This window comes from Hevea brasiliensis, chromosome 13 (genome assembly GCF_030052815.1).
Source record: "Hevea brasiliensis isolate MT/VB/25A 57/8 chromosome 13, ASM3005281v1, whole genome shotgun sequence".
Taxonomy (NCBI): domain Eukaryota; kingdom Viridiplantae; phylum Streptophyta; class Magnoliopsida; order Malpighiales; family Euphorbiaceae; genus Hevea; species Hevea brasiliensis.
In genome coordinates, this window is record NC_079505.1 from 3,050,049 (window position 1) to 3,066,931 (window position 16,883).

Here is a 16,883-nt window from a genome sequence, read left to right on the forward strand (position 1 = left end):
TTAATTACATTTAATCATATGACTATATAATTGTGTTAAATCTTTTAAAGTTTGAACATTTAAATATTTAAATGATAATTAATTATTTGAAATTATTTAAATATATAGACATTAATTCAATAAATTAAATTAAACTACTTTAAATATATTATTTAACTAAATATTAAATGATCTCTTTTAAAATTATATATTGCAACAAAAAATTACACCATATAAGAAAATTACAAAATTGCATCTCAAGACTTAATTAAGACCAAAAATTAAACTGAAAATATTATAAAATTATTTTATCCAACATTATCTATTGTTTTGAAGATTAACGGGTATTATTATTTTTTTTTATATAATTTTACCTTTATCTTCACTAAACACTAACTATTTTTATAAATTCTTAAAATAAATATCATCACCTTTCTTTATTTCTCTTAAATAAATCAGAAAAAGAATAATTTAATTAAAATAAAAAATATTTTATTATTAATTTTACTAATTTAATTACTTCTTTAATCACATATAAAAATTAAAAATGAACGAAAAAAAATACTTTACAATATTTATTAATTTCTAGAGGATGGAGGTTTAGGGTTATTAACTAGTTTTATATTTTGATGATTTAATTTTATTTTTTTTATTTTAATTATAATTATAAAATATTTAAATTATTATTATTATTATTTATTCATTCATTTTTATCTATTGGCATTTAAATTTATTTTAAATTATCTATCACATTTAAAAAATTAAAAATTATTAATTTTTTTTATTTTGCTTTTTATTTTTAATAAATAAAATAAATATTTATATAAAAATTAATTAAATAAAATAAAAAATAATTAAAAATAAAGTGATCATATTATTCTTTTTAATCACTGTATAAAATTTAAATTTGAAAGATAAAAATAAATGAAATAATATAAATAAATTTTAATTATAAAATATAAAAAAATATTTTATTTTTTTTAAATCAAACTGAATCCAACTTAAACAAAAGGTGTGAATTAATAAAAAAACAAATATTAATTAGGACCTAATCAAACTTTACATGAAAGTTGGAATTAATGATAGGCAGTGTAGAGTGTAGACATTAATTCCAATTGCACAACCCTAAAAAGAATCTTCACCCAAAATCCCAATATTTGCTTGGAGAAAAAACTCCCTCGCTGAGTCTTCAATGTTTCAACCATTACTGATTCTCCAGTAATCAAACGTCTGTAAACCCTAATTCATCAATATAATCAGTAAGTACGTAATACTTTCCTTGTTTAATCTTCTGTTTTTTTGTTTTTATTATCAATTTATTGGCTGGAAACGTTGATTTTGGGCGCTAGCAATCCACGATCTGGATCTGGTAATTAGAAATCAAGAAAATGGTAGTTTCGCATAGTTTCTTATCTCAATTGATGGGTTCTACTAGACTTTTGTAAATTGTCATAAAATATGAATTTTTGTGAAAAAAGAATTTTGATTTTTGTGAAAAAGAATTTTGATTTTGGTTCTTATCCAATTTTAATATAGGAGAGAAAATGCCTTCTCAGAAGATTGAGACTGGTCATCAAGACACAGTTCATGATGTGGCTATGGATTACTATGGCAAGCGCATTGCAACTGCCTCATCTGATCACTCAATCAAGATAATTGGGGTTAACAATAGCAATAACACTTCCCAGCAGCTGGCTCAGCTCACTGCCCATCAAGGACCTGTTTGGCAAGTATCCTGGGCTCACCCAAAGTTTGGATCTTTGCTTGCTTCATGTTCTTATGATGGGCGTGTCATAATATGGAAGGAGGGCAACCAGAATGAGTGGACTCAAGCTCATGTTTTTGATGACCACAAATCATCGGTTAACTCTATTGCTTGGGCACCTCATGAGGTTGGTCTTTGTTTGGCGTGTGGCTCCTCAGATGGAAATATATCAGTTTTTACTGCACGACCAGATGGTGGATGGGACACTTCCAGAATCGATCAAGCTCACCCAGTTGGTGTAACTTCTGTTTCTTGGGCACCATCGACAGCGCCTGGTGCTCTTGTTGGTTCTGGTTTGCTTGACCCTGTTCAGAAGCTTTGCTCTGGTGGTTGTGACAATACTGTCAAAGTTTGGAAGCTCTACAATGGAACTTGGAAGATGGACTGCTTTCCAGCTCTTCAAATGCACACTGATTGGGTAAGAGATGTCGCATGGGCACCTAACTTGGGCCTTCCAAAGTCCACTATTGCTAGTGCTTCTCAGGATGGGAAGGTTATTATATGGACTGTGGGAAAGGAAGGGGATCAATGGGAGGGTAAGGTGTTGCATGATTTCAAGACTCCTGTTTGGAGAGTCTCATGGTCCCTCACTGGAAACATAGTGGCTGTTGCTGATGGGAATGACAATGTCACTCTATGGAACGAAGCTGTAGATGGGGAGTGGCAACAGGTGACTACAGTTGATTCCTAGATCTTCAGTCCTTTCCCAATTCCCATATGTTAAGAACTTGTTTTTCCCTTGTGTTCTTCCATAGTTGGAGTGTTTTAAACATGTCAGATATTTGGGCCTTCATTTCTTGAATTTCATGTAGCTTGCAACTTAAATCCATATTGTTCTTTGAATGCATAGATCATCTCTATCATTATTTATCATTTTCTCTAGCTGGATTCTTGTTTCTTGCCCCCCTTCCACCACCCCAAAAACCAGCCAACAACATAACCTTATTAAGAGTAAGGTTTTGCATTTGGTTTTCGCCTCTCTTTTTCGACTGTAGTTATATTTATGTTACCTGTACAAGTAGGGAAGCTAGGTGAATTAGGGCTGTGGAGTTTTCCTTTTCAGGAAAATGGTTACCAAGTAGTTCTCCAATACTATTAGATTGTGTTTAACTAGACTACCCGTTCTTCAATTAGAATCGCAAACGTGGATTTATGTGGCTGAATCTTGAAACAGGAGTAGAGACACAGTTACTGGTTTCAATCAATATAAATTCACACTACACTGTGACTGTGTTCACCTCATCCATTCCTACTAAAGATGCTTAATTGAATCATGGATACCAAAGATGACCAAATTCCTTTTGTTTGGATTGAGGGAAATGGAGAGGAGAGTTTTCTCTAAATTTTCTTGATTGAACATCAAATAAAAGAGAAAATTGGAGAGAAAAGAAAAGAGAGGAGAAATTTTAACTAAAAATATTTCTCTCTAAATTGGTGAGAAATGGATAAAAATAGGGTAAAATAATTGTTAAAATATTTAAATAACTTTCAACAATATAAACATGGGAAGGAAAATGAGCGTATAATAGTTATTTTTTAATATTCTTTTAAGAGAAAAATTGCATTCTCTTATATTTTAATAATTTATCTAAACAATGCAGAGTAATTTTTTTATTTTGTTTTTAATTTTTTTTTTAATTTCTCTATATTTTCCTGCCAAGTTAAGGGAGAATCTCTTGAATATGCAGTTAAGGAGGATCATAACCCTCTAGTCTTGTCTTAAGAGGCTACTTGACTCGAATTAGATATGGTGGCACCTTACAATATCGTCTCAAGGATGAGACGGCTTCCTTATAATTTATTTCAAGGGGAAATTATAATTTACTACTTTGTAGTTTAGCGTATTTTTTTAATAGAATTTTGAAATTAAGTTAAAAAAAAAATGCTATGAGTTTTAGCCCTGTTAATAAAAAGGAAAAATTATATAGATGCCAAAAAAAAAAAGTTAAGATAAATTATACTTTTGTCTCTAAGATTTAGTGAAATCTACATATTACTGCCTATATTTTTAAAACATATATATTTGGCTCTTAACATTTAAATAATTTTATAGATTAGCCCATTTAATTTTTCATCAAATTTATCATTAATTATATCAAAATATTAAAATAATATTACAAATTTATTATATAAATTTTATTATAGGTTTATTATATATTTAAACTAAAAGAATTTAACTGGAAAACTTATTATTATATTATAATATTTTATAATTAATTAAAATCAATTTGGACACTTTTGCGTCTATATATATATATATATATCTAGGTAGGGACAACTCACAATTAAATAGGTGAGTTTTAAAAATATAGGGATTAATATATATATTTAACTAAATCTCAAAAATTAAATTATAATTTACTTTAATAATATTTAGACAATTTTCACTCTTTATAAACTGTGCATAATTTCGAAATACCTTTTTATTAAAAAGTTAATCTTAGAACATACTTAAAAAATGTGCATAACCATTGGATAATTTCTTTTAATTAGTGGGCAAATAATGATTGAGACAATAAGATGATGCACAAAGTAATCACTTTAAATATCTCGGCTCAATCTTTCAAGTAGACAGAGGATGTGAGGAGGATGATAGTCATAAGATTAAAGCTGGATGGTTGAAGTGGAGAAGTGCCACAAGAGTTTTATGTGATAGCAAGATTCCCAATAAGTTGAAAGGAAAATTTTACCGTACAACCATACGATCAGTCATATTATATGGTACTGAGTGTTGGGCACTGAAGGAGTCGCATGTGTCTAAGATAAAAGTTACGGATATGAGAATGTTAAGGTGGATGAGTGGTCATACTATACTAGATAAAATCCGTGATAGTATTAGAGAAAAGATAGGAGTGGTGCCAATTGAGGTTAAGTTGAGAGAAGGGAGATTGAGATGGTTTGGTCATGTGAAGCGTAGACATACGGAGGCTCCAGTTAGACAAGTAGAGCACATTGGTTAGAGTAAAGAAAGAAAAAAAAAAAAAAGAGTAGACCTAAACTGATTTGAAGTAGAGTAGTACAACATGACCTATAAACATTACACATTTTCGAAGATTTAACTCAAAATCGTTTAGAATGGAGAAAAAAAATCCATATAACCGATCCCAATTTCTTAGAATAAAAGTTTAGTTTAGTTTAGCCCATTTGACGCTTTCTATATAATTTTTCGTGCATCGAAGTAATTTTCAATCAGAAAGAAAGTAACATTGGTTTCATTGTAAATTGTACATAATTTACCATTCCTCTCCACTCTCCACCATCTTTCTTATTAATCCTAGCCAACCATCTTGAGTTCCACCCAACTCCAAAACAAAACAGCACCTTCAGTTACAGTAAGCAGGTCGAAACTTACAATAGCGAAAAGAAAAACCAAATTCTGCGGAAGGCAGAAGCAATTGCATGCCAAACCACTTCAACATTAGAGACACGTTAATGCTACGTTTTCGGTAAGTCATAATGCAATGCAATCAAATTTTCTATTGAATTCAATATAGCCGACGGTTATAAATCCAAAAGCTGGAACATTGAGATATTGGGGAAAAGAAATCCTATGGTCAAAATCGACTACTCACCATTAATCAATCAAATAATAGCTGTTTCATTTATAGAAAACTTTCATCCCATTCACATCTATCGACCAAGCACATTTCTTGACACAATTCTCATTGCTGCATTGGTTCCTTGCACACTAATCTTTTGAGTTTGGTCTTTCAGAATTAACCCCTTCAGCCATAAATAAAAATCAGGACAGACCATCATACAAATGCCATTGATGGAGAAGAAAATTCAGACAATCACTCTTTTATTTCAAATTTTAATACCGTTATATGAATATAATATAAAATCATTCTCATTTGGTAGTTTTAAGGTTTAACCAAACAGCTGATAACAAAGGTGAAAATTCATGCTATCCTCTCAGAAGGTTTACAACATCAAATCAATCATGGTGTAAATGACCATATGATCCAACAAGCAAAAACCTAAAGCAAAAATATCTCCAAAATAGATCACATAAAATCATAGTCATCAACAGCATCATAGGCATCAATCACCAAATCATCATCTGGTTTATCAACATGGAGCTGTTTCTTCTTCCCACCTGCAAGAATAAACGAGTACCATCAATGCATCAACTAGTTAATTTGACATTCTAGGGCACATAATACTCAAATGAAAAGCAAACAGAAAAACCATTATATCTAAATCAGAAACACATAGGAGAGAGGCATAAGAACCAAGTCAATTTCAAGCATGTTCAGGCTATGTTCCAGCTCATTTCAACCTCAAAGCTTGAAGCTCAAGCTCAATTTGCAGAAAAAACTAGCAGGTTAGAGCTCAGCTCAGTGAGAGAAAAGCACTGGTGGAAATATCTACCTGTCTTCTTTTTAGTATTGGCTTCTTTCTCTGCCTTCAGCTTTTCATTTGCAATTGCAGTTACAGAAGATGCAACATCTTTTGCATCTGCTGCTTTCAAAGAAGTCATTGACAATCTCATTACTGCCTTGAGTAAACCAATATAATGGAAACTTTTCTGCATTTAAAAAATACATTAGTTTACCAGGTTAGAGACCATGTCAGCCTTCAGCTGATACAGATAAATAAAAGCTAATTCAACACACCTCATATGGACGAAGCTTATGTGAAATAAGTTCTGCATATTCCAAGAAGTCACTCTCAGATTTGGGAATGAAGTTATCTAGTGTCTTCTCATCGCCTCTCTTAGCAAACAGTTCCGTAGTAGATTTGTAATCAGCTTCTTCTACTAACCTGCATTGTTGCCAAACTTTCAATAAGAATCTCTTGCTTACCAGAAACCACCGGAAAATAAAAATAAACCAGCGGACCTAGTGTCTAACAGAGCTGAATGACAAAAAAGGATTCATATAGCCTACTCCAACTAGTTTGGCATTAAGGCTTAGCAGCAGCAATAGTAGTAGTTGTTGTTGTTGTTAAGTATAATCAAGATATTGCTTCCAACCACAATTGAAACCCTAAACCTATTTGCTCCCATCCACCAAAACATTCCAAAATTCAAGTCTCGATGTCATGACAGAGGATAATAATGCTAAACTTATCTGTTCATTACTAAATTCCTGGAGAAGGCAGCCATCAAAACATTGCTTCCAGCCACAATTGAAACCCTAAACTAATTCAATTCTATTCACCAAAACATTCTAAATTTCAAATCTAAATGTTATGACAGTGGATAATAATGCTAAATTTTTCAGTTTATTAATGCTTTTATATTTGCATAATAAAATTGTCCCCTATATTAAAATTAAAACTGATATAAACGAGTCCCCAAGATAAGCAGAAATGAAAATAATAATTTGGTACCTTTGTTGGCGAAGTTTCTCAGCAACAGGATCTAGAGGCTGAGGCTCTTCCTTTGCAGTTTTGCCTTTCTTTTCTGTAGGTTTTGTCACAGGTTTCTTAGATGGTTTTTCAGGAGGAGGTTCTTCCACAGATGCCTGATCCCATTGCCCAGAGAAATAACAAAAGTACAATAAAACTAAAATAATTAGAACATATATGCACAACACAGAATAATTAAAGTGAATATAAAATATTATGCGAAAAAGAAGTTATTTATGAATTATGTTGCCCATTAAGAACTTCAAAATAAACACATACATGCACAATTCTATTAATTGCTATATTCACTTTTTCATTATTTTTTGCGAACATAATCAAGTATTATCATAGAGAGAGAGACCTCCCCATCTGTTCTATACATAGGCATGAATACAACTGGCACCAAGATAAAGTTTATATCTAGAGCTGTTTCTTAATGCCAAGTATGGGGATCAACAAGCAACTCGCATGGAAATGGAAGTACACAAAATTGCTAGTAATCAGTTCTCCAAGGCTCTGCATGAAAAGAAGATACAGCAACTGGATTTTTATTTCAGCTATATACAACCATGATAAAGAGAGACTGTGAGGATGAGGTGATTTGTAATAATACCAAAAGTTGAATCCTTCAACAGAATGTCAATTAAGTTAAATACTTAAATATGCTTGGAGATCACATTCAATGTTGTGCAGGGTAGTATGGTGAAACAGACAGCACTAAGGAAATAGAAAAGGAATGAAGGGTGTTAAAGGTAAAGGAGACAGCAGCAAAATTTTCTCCCGGATGCCTTGAAAGTTGAAACCACCAATGTAAAAGGTAGAAAAATATGAATTTTAGTTTCCAAAAGTAGATTGCATTTGTTAGGTGTTGCTACAAAAACATTATTAAAAAAAATTGCAACTCTACATATGAAACACATTATGCAGGTGTTTCCTAGCAAATAAATGAAAAACACAAAACAACCATAATAGAGGCTAAAGTGGATCGCCTTACAATGGTGAAGGATGATGTGGGAGGGGAGGGAAGAAAGGGAGGGGGGAGTTCTCTTTGTTTTTTTGGGTGGGGTGGTAGGGGTGAGCACTATTCAGTTTAAACCGAACCAAACCGCCTTAATTCAGTAATTCGATTCGGTTTTTGATATAATTTGGTCCGGTTCAGTTTGGTTCTGTATTTTAAAATTTTCAGTTATTTCGGTTCGATTTTGGAGAAAAAATCGGTTTGAACCGAATCGAACCGAATAGTATTTTTTATTTTTGAATTAATTTATTTTTATGAAAAATTTATAAATTATATGTAATTATATATATATATATATATATATATATATATATATATTGCTTAATTTCATTGATTAATGGTTATTAGGCTCAAACTAAGGTTAAAATCAAACCAAATAACTTGAAAATCAAGTCTAAATTAAAAATCAATCAAAATTCAGAACTGGTCAGTTTGAACCGAACCAAAATAAAGTAGTTCGGTTCGATTCGATTTTTCATTTATTTCGGTTTAGTTCTAAAATATAGTAATTCGGTTCGGTTCGGTTTGAATTAGAGGGAGGCCACTGTTTGGGGTTGGGATTAATTATCCCAGCCATCCCCATTTTTTCCACAATCAATAATAAAAGCAATTAGGTTCATGCAGCAAGCCTATATAGGAGACCACCTGCTGTAAGCTACATTTATAGAAAGGTAACTATTTATACATGAAGACATATAAAACCATCAGCAATATATTGAGCTAACTAAGTAATCATATTGACTTTGGCCCAAAAAAAAAAGGAAGGATATCACATTGATGAATTCAAATTCAACATTCCCACCATTTCCTATTAAAAATATTTAGCAACAGGCACTAAATTAGATAATATCAAGTTCTCTCTTTAATGGATTAATGTGTGTGCTGATGTTATGGGTAGAAGATTTACCACTAAGAAAACCATCTAATAAAGATTAAATAATGCAAATCACTATTACTTTATCGATCATACCGGAGCTGGTTCATCTTCATCCTCCCATGATTCCTTCACCTCATTTTCATCCACATCTTCATCATCCCATTTACTTTTAGGTTGCTCCTTTGCAAGGAGAGGTGGAATTTGTTCATCCTCTGAAACAAAAGAATATATATTAGTCAAATTAAATAAAAAAAAATGTTCAAGATGAGAACGCAGAGAAACTGAATGCACAGTGCAAGATTGTAAAGTTCTAAGTGGAAGGGAAAAAAAATCATTTTCTAGCCATAAGCTTTCAGGATATAGCGTTGAATACTTGAATTTCCTCTCTCTTTTCTTTCTGACAAATGACAAAGGTCAAATCATTAAAAAAGCAAAAAAAATCATAACTTTGAGCCTAATTTCAATTATAGTAAATTCTTTTAATTTTATCAAATTTGGCGATGTACTAATTTTGCATTCACCCAGCCACAAATTATAACCAGTAAAATGTTCAGCAGATTGTAGATAGCAAAAGTCTCATTACTCCTAAACATCAAGCCCATATGGAAGAATAAACTGCGTCTTTCATTTATTCTCCTGCCAAACACCTAAAACCCAAAGATCAGCAATCTTCCTAAACATAAAAAGAGGCGAGAACCAGGTAGCAGAAATACCGGACATGTCACCAGCTATAAGATTCGCAGGGGATATATATATATATCACGTGAATCCAGTAACTAAGGCAGTACACTGCAAAGTCCTAGAGTCTGCAACAAGTAAATTTTTCCCTCACAATTTGCCTTTGTTTATTAATCCAACAACTCATTTGTATCACTCAATTAGCATTAACAACCAAATTTAACCACCAAAAATCAATCACTGAAAACTTCATCTTCAATACCCAGCAACTAAATTTGAAGAAACCAGCCTCACACGTAGATTCCTTCCAAGACAGGAAGGGGGTCAAACACAAAACCCTAATTATGCATCAGTTCCACTAGAATCCAAAAGGGTTTTTAAAAGTTAAAATTAAAAAAAAAAATATCGTACCCCAGTCCTCCATCTACGAACTTATCGGTTTCAGAATCAAAACTTGCAATCAGAAGTGTTGGTTCTGCGATATGTATAAACATAAAAACACAAAAAGGGGTAAGAAATTGAGAAATGAAAAAGAAATAGCATTTAGAGAGAGAGTTACCGAGAAGAAGAAGAAGAAGAAGAAGAAGAAGAAGAATCAAGAGACGGCGGTGGTAAAGGGCTGTTGATTGATCGTTGGGCAGTGACTGTCCGCTAGGGTTTGAGAGGGTGGAGAAGGGATCTGCATGCTCGAGCGATAAAAGAGACTAGGATGGAGATTTCTAGAATTATAAAATTTTTAACTTTATCTGGAATTGAAATTTTACCCCCATATTTTTCTTCCAATGAAAAATTTACCCATACAAATTTTTTTATTCTAAAAAATATTATTTAATTTCTCTAATTTTTTTAAAAAATATATTAATTAATTTTTATATTTCCGTTCAGTATATATTTTAGTTCTTTTGGTCATTTAGAAATCTTTTAGTTGTAATAACTTAAAAAATAAAATTATATAGTTACTTATTTTCTATGCTTATATATATGTGAATATTAAATAAAAAAAATTATTACTTTTATCTTTAATTAAAAAGTAATATAATAATTTATAAATTAAAAAATTTAATAAAAAAATCTTGAGTTTGTATATGAAAAAAATGTCACATGTCAACTTTTTAAAAATATATGCTTATTTTATAAATAGGTAAATATAGATTTGAGATCCCACCTCATACCTTTGACTTTCTAAAGTTCAAAACGTTTTCTCTATTTGATGTAATATTTGGAAAAATTTTAAATACTTTATATATTTTAAATGAAAGAATTTAAAATTTTTATTTTGAGGCATATTATTTATTTAATATTTTAATAATTATTGATTTTAAATTTTATTTTTTTAAGCTTGGCCTGCATCGTTTTGCCCAATTTAATATTTTAAATTTTCTTAAATATTTTGAAGATTTATCAAATTTGTTTTATGTGTATTTAAATTCTCATAGAGAGAAAAAAAAAAAGAAGAGAAAATTAGAAAAAAATTCAAGGACCTTGCTTTAATTATATCCTAAATTTAGCAAATTAGATAATTTAACTCAAATCTAAGGATTTATTTAGTATTGCTATTGAAATTACTTATAATAGTTAAAAAGTATTAAAAAATAATTTAAAATTAAATTTGATAAATTTTAATTATAAGAACACTAGAATAATAAAATAATTTTTTTTAAATTATTTTTTTAAATAATATTTAAAATAATATTTTTATTTAAAAAAGTAGTTTAGACCGTCTAAATTCAATGCCAAACAGGTACTAAACAGGATAATTCACATGTTGTAGTTTAAATTGGCATTTTACAATTTACTTTCTGAATTTTATAAAAGTTATAATTGGTCCTTTTATCTTTCAACTCCTTTTTCTTTATTCTATTCATCTCTACGTTTTTATTTCCAAAAACTATAAAAATAAAATAATAATAATAATAATTAAAAATTTAAATAAAAATGTAATCAATAATTTTTTTCTCTCTTAATTTTACCTTAAAATTAAAATTATATAACCAACAAACTGAGTAAATATTTAATTATCTTAACATAAAAATATTATTTTCAAAATATTTTCTTTGGAATTTTTTAAATTATTAAAAAATATAAAGACTTGTTTTTTTTTATAAAATATCAATGAATAAAATGTAATTTACCATTCAAAGCACTCAGTTCAAGCGCTCATTTGCTGTGTGTTACACATGATTTAATTTGTTAAATTGAGATCTATTTGGTATAAATAAATTTTAAAAAATTTTGTGAAATTTATTTATAAATTTAAAATTTAAATATTCATTTTAAATAAAAATTTATTTAAAATTTTTAATAATTAATTTCATAAAATTACCATTTCTTTTTATATATCATTTTTTTTTATTTTCTCTTTTCATTTACCTTTATATGATATACACATATAGAGATATACACGGATACAAACACTAACACAAATAGACATTAATATAAACGGACACATACAGACACATACACAAATAGAACATACATAGACACAAATATAGATACAAACACAAAGATAAATACATACACAAATATACAGATAGACACAGATATAGATTCATATAAAAATAAACATATATAGACATAGATAGATAGACACAGACACAAATACACATATAGACATATATAAATGTAGATAAGTAGACACAGACACATACAAATGTAGATACAAACATATAAGACATAGGCATATAGACACATATACAAATATAGACACAGATATAAACATATACAAATGTTGACAAATAAGCACATATACAAATACAAAAAAAAATACATAAATAGACACGAACATATACATATGTAGACAAACGAATAGAGACACAAATAAATGGATACAAACATATAAATACGTAGACAGATGAGACACAGACACACATATATATAGGCGTTGACAGATAGGTACAGACATAAATGAACTTAAATACAAATATAGACATACAGACACATACATAATAGATGTCATTATAATTATTTTAAATGTTCATATTTTTAATTAAAAAATGAAAAAAGATGTATGTAATAATAGATATAAAGGGCATTTTTGAAAAAAATAACATTTTGAATTGAATTCTTTACTCAAACTAAACAAAAATTCATTTCATTTGAAATTAATTCTATATTTAATATAAAATAAATCAAATAATATTATTCATTTGTAAATAAATTCTACCATGAAATTCATCTGCAAAATAAATGAAATTTATTTTAGAATTGGACCAAATATGGTCTCAATGCATAATTAATTAATAGCAGGAATTGATTTTGTGTTTGATTGACTTACGAGCCAAATTAAAGGGCCAAATTATCCTTTTATCCATTTTGAAATTTAATTAATAAGAATTAATATTAGATTAAAGAAAAATAATAAATTTTTGAGACTTTCTTTTTACTAATACTAATGAAAAATAATAAAAAATTATTATTAGATTTGGTTTTTAGACTTAGGAGTTATATGGGTAATTATCACTAGCAGTCACTCAACTTTACAAGAGTTTTCACAAAAATCACTGAACTTTAATTTATTTCAAAAAGGTCATTGGACTTCAATTTTGCATAAGGCAAACTCATCGTTCCAAGTTCCATCCAAACATCCATTCAAGTGATGACATGGCAAATCCATGTGGATTATTTAATTAATATATACACTCACACAAGATATTTGACTTGGAAATTTTTCTCTCTCTCACACGACCCTTCATCTACCCGAGAGATGAAAATTTATGTCGGTTTCTTATTTTCTCTCTATATAACTTTACTCTATTGATTTCCTATTCCACTTTCCTCTCTCGAATCTTGTCACAATACCCAAATTATTATTCTTATAAGAAGATTAGGGCACATAAAATACTAGAAACCCTCATTGAAAAAGGTAAGATCTGTAATTTTATTTGGCTGTTGATTCGGTGGCTTTCTTTTTCGCTATGTTGACATATTGGGACCACTGTAAGAGGTGAAAAGAGCTGTTATTATCTTCAACCAATTTTTGGGGGCAAGGATAGTCGTAGAACCAAATGGCAGATTCTCTTCCAGGTACCACAGTGTATTTTATATCTTTTTTTTGTTTGTTAGGGTTATAATACAATAATGAGAAATAGCATTTTATTCCTGTAAATTAATGGGTTCCACTGTATGATGTAAAGGGTATAATAAATTAGGGTTTTGACAAAATAGTTTTCAATTTATGTGATTAGGGTTTTGTTTCCTCTATTGTAGTAAAGAGTATTTGTTTTTATTTGCTTATTTGGGGATAGTTTCGTAATTGCATTGGATTTTATCAAATTGGCAGGGTCTGATAACCCTGATTATTTCACACTGGTTTTACATGTCAAAGGAACTAAAGGTGAATGGGATTATTATGATGGGTTTGTTGGTCTCTCCCTTACTATCAAATGGATGAAATGAGTTTAATTAGGTTAGATAAAATATGCCAGGGTATTAAAGTTGAAGGTTTGCTAAGGTATTTTTGGAGAGTTACAGGGAAGGTTTATAGAGAAGGTTTAAAGCCATTAGGCTATGACAACGATGTATTAACAATGTGCTAGCATGCAGAATTAGAGGGCTTAGTAGATGTTTATGTAGAACATATCAGTGTTGGTGACTTAAGAAGGGAATTCAGTACAAGGATTGATGAAATGCAAAACAAGGGTAAAGGTGTTGTAATTGAGGAGATTAATGAGGATGCTAATAAAGCAGTTCCTGAGAATAATGTGCAAGATGGAAATATAAATGATGGTGAGTTTGATCATGGGGAGGCAAGTAGGACGACAAGAACATATTTAATTGATAATGGTGAGTTTGGTATTTTAAGTCATCAACACATTAATGAGATTGAGTTAGGTGATTATGAAGCTGAGGATATAGGAAGTGAGGTTGAAGTAAAGGTGAATGAGGCAGATGAAAAGGCTAATGAGTTTGAGCATGCAGAACAGGGTGAATATGTAAATGAACATGGTGTTAATGAAAATGAAGAACAAGGTGAAAATAGTCATGCCCACCATAGTGTTAATGATAATGCAGTTCAAAATGAAATGGTACGCGATACTTTTGAAAGACTTACAATGTTAGCTGCTAATTTTGATGAGTTCTTTGCTACAATGATGGAAGGAACTATATATGATGAAACTGTTGGTAATGGATATGATAAAGGTAGAGTTAAAGAGGGTGATGGTAATGACAACCCTACTGGCATGCTTATTGATAGCCACACAGAGGTTAGGGTGGAAGAGGCAAACCACAGTGTCCAGAAACAAAGGAGGACTGAAGTTGATCTAATGGATAAAGATTATGACATGGAGGATGGTGATGCTAATGTGCAAGATGTTTTGCATGAATTGGATGAAAGAAATAAAAGGAGGATGAATGGCAGGCCTTTAGGCAGTCAAAAGGGAGTAAGGTCAGCTAGTATGAATGCTTCTATGTTGTTTGAAAATGATGAATTAGATTCTGAATATGCAGATTCTAATGAATTATTTAGTGAATCAGCTTCAGAGGATGAGGTACATGTGAAGTGTCCTAAATTTAATTTTACAAGGGATATTAATGATCCAATTTTTATAATTAGGATGGTGTTTGCAAATAGTCATGAGTTTAAAGAAGCTTGTAAGGAATATGGTGTAAAGCATAAATATCACATCCATTTCCCAACAAATGACCAAAAAAGGGTTAAGGCTACTTGTTTTTAAGAAGTGTGGTTAGCATATTTGGGCCAACAAACTCAGTCCAAAGGATCCTACTGATATGCCCTTACAAGTTAAGCCTAGGAAATTTGAACATACATGTGGGAAAGTGTTCACCAATTTCCACACAACTTCAAAGTGGTTAGCTTCACATTATCTTGAAATATTTAGGCATGATCAAGATTAGAGTATACCTGGGATAATTCAAGATTTAAAGCAAATCATAGCCTAAAAATTAGTCCTATCAAATCATAGAAGGCAAGGGAGTTAGCTTTGAAGGCAATAAATGGTGATGAGGCTGAGTAGTACAATAAGTTGCATGATTATAAATTGGAGCTTTTAAGAACTAATCCTAGAACTACAATGATGTTTAAGGAGGAAAAGGGAAAGTTTCAAGGAATGTATATTTGTTTGGCTGCACTAAAAGCTACTTTTAAGGATGGTTGTAGACAAATTTGTCTTGATGGCTGCTGGTTGAAAGGGACTTAAGGAGGCTAGTTACTGTCAGCAATTGGGATTGATCCCAATGATTGCATTTTTCCCATAGCCTATGCAGTGGTACTGATAGAGAATAAAGATAATTGGCAATGGTTTCTTGAACAAATAAAGGAAGACTTAGAGATCTACAATAATCATCACTGAGCTTTTATGTCTGATAAACATAAGGTATTTTCTAAAATCTTTTGTTGTTTTTTTTTATAAAATACACAACTTGCATTTTAATATGTTTAATTTTCTTCATGATTACAAGGGATATGTGGATGTCATTGCTTAAATGTTTCGACACTTAGAACATAGGTTGTGTGTTAGACACATGTACACCAATTTTAGAGGGTCTTTTAAGGGCAAGGAGTTGAAAGATTTGTAGGTCCACATATAGGCAGAAATTGGATTATTAGTTAGATAAAATTGAGGGAAAATATCATGCTACAATGGAGTGGTTGAGAGAAAGGCCATGTGAGCATTGGTCTAGGGCTTGTTTTACCAGAGTTTCTATGTGTGATATGTTAACCAACAACTTATGTGAATGTTTCAATAGATATATTTTGGATACTAGGAATAAACCAATCATAACAATGCTTGAGATGATAAGGACCAAGTTGATGACTAGGCTATTTAAGAAAAGGGAGATTATGTAGAAAGTAAATGGTGAAATATGTCCAAAAATACCAAAAAAAAAAAAATGAATGAGATGAAACAACTTTTTGTTCTTTTCACTCCCAAGTTTTCTGGTGGTCCAAAATTGCAAGTTTTTAGAGCTGGATGTCAATTTGTAGTTAATGTGGTTATTAGGACATGCACCTGTAGGAGATGGAATTTGAATGGAATTCCATGTGCCCATGCATGTGCTATATTTTTTGGAAATAATGAAGCACCTGAGAGATATGTCAATAAATGCTATTCAATAAGGACTTATTTGAGGGTACATAGTCATGTTATAAACCCTATTAATGGACATGAAATGTGGCTAAAAGCCTCTACACATAATATCATCATTCTTAATAGCTCAATTCAGAAAAAGAGAGGTCAAAAATAAATGGC

At 30.5% G+C, this 16,883-nt stretch overlaps 2 protein-coding genes across 4 annotated transcripts; one reads left to right on the forward strand and one right to left on the reverse strand.

Annotated features, from left to right (window-relative positions):
- Positions 1-1,058: 1,058 nt before the first annotated feature.
- LOC110631902 (protein transport protein SEC13 homolog B) lies at positions 1,059-2,617 on the forward strand. 2 transcript variants are annotated; one of them, XM_021779926.2, is made up of 2 exons: positions 1,059-1,242; positions 1,516-2,617. In XM_021779926.2, exon 2 carries the CDS (start codon positions 1,524-1,526, stop codon positions 2,433-2,435), a length of 912 nt encoding a protein of 303 aa, XP_021635618.1. In that variant the 5' UTR covers positions 1,059-1,242; positions 1,516-1,523; the 3' UTR covers positions 2,436-2,617. The 2 variants fall into 2 exon arrangements, with proteins under 2 accessions (XP_021635618.1, XP_021635617.1); XM_021779925.2 differs by having other exon boundaries at positions 1,059-1,238.
- Positions 2,618-5,529: 2,912 nt separating this feature from the next.
- On the reverse strand, positions 5,530-10,390 carry LOC110631889 (uncharacterized). Of its 2 annotated transcripts, XM_058131664.1 has the most exons (7): positions 10,232-10,390; positions 10,084-10,147; positions 9,088-9,206; positions 7,082-7,215; positions 6,364-6,511; positions 6,119-6,275; positions 5,530-5,843 (listed from the first exon to the last, which is right to left on the reverse strand). In XM_058131664.1, the coding sequence occupies exons 2-7, from the start codon at positions 10,094-10,096 to the stop codon at positions 5,752-5,754; spliced, it is 663 nt and encodes a 220-aa protein (XP_057987647.1). In that variant the 5' UTR covers positions 10,097-10,147; positions 10,232-10,390; the 3' UTR covers positions 5,530-5,751. The 2 variants fall into 2 exon arrangements, with proteins under 2 accessions (XP_057987647.1, XP_057987648.1); XM_058131665.1 differs by lacking the exons at positions 10,084-10,147; positions 10,232-10,390 and having other exon boundaries at positions 9,074-9,207.
- Positions 10,391-16,883: the final 6,493 nt, after the last annotated feature.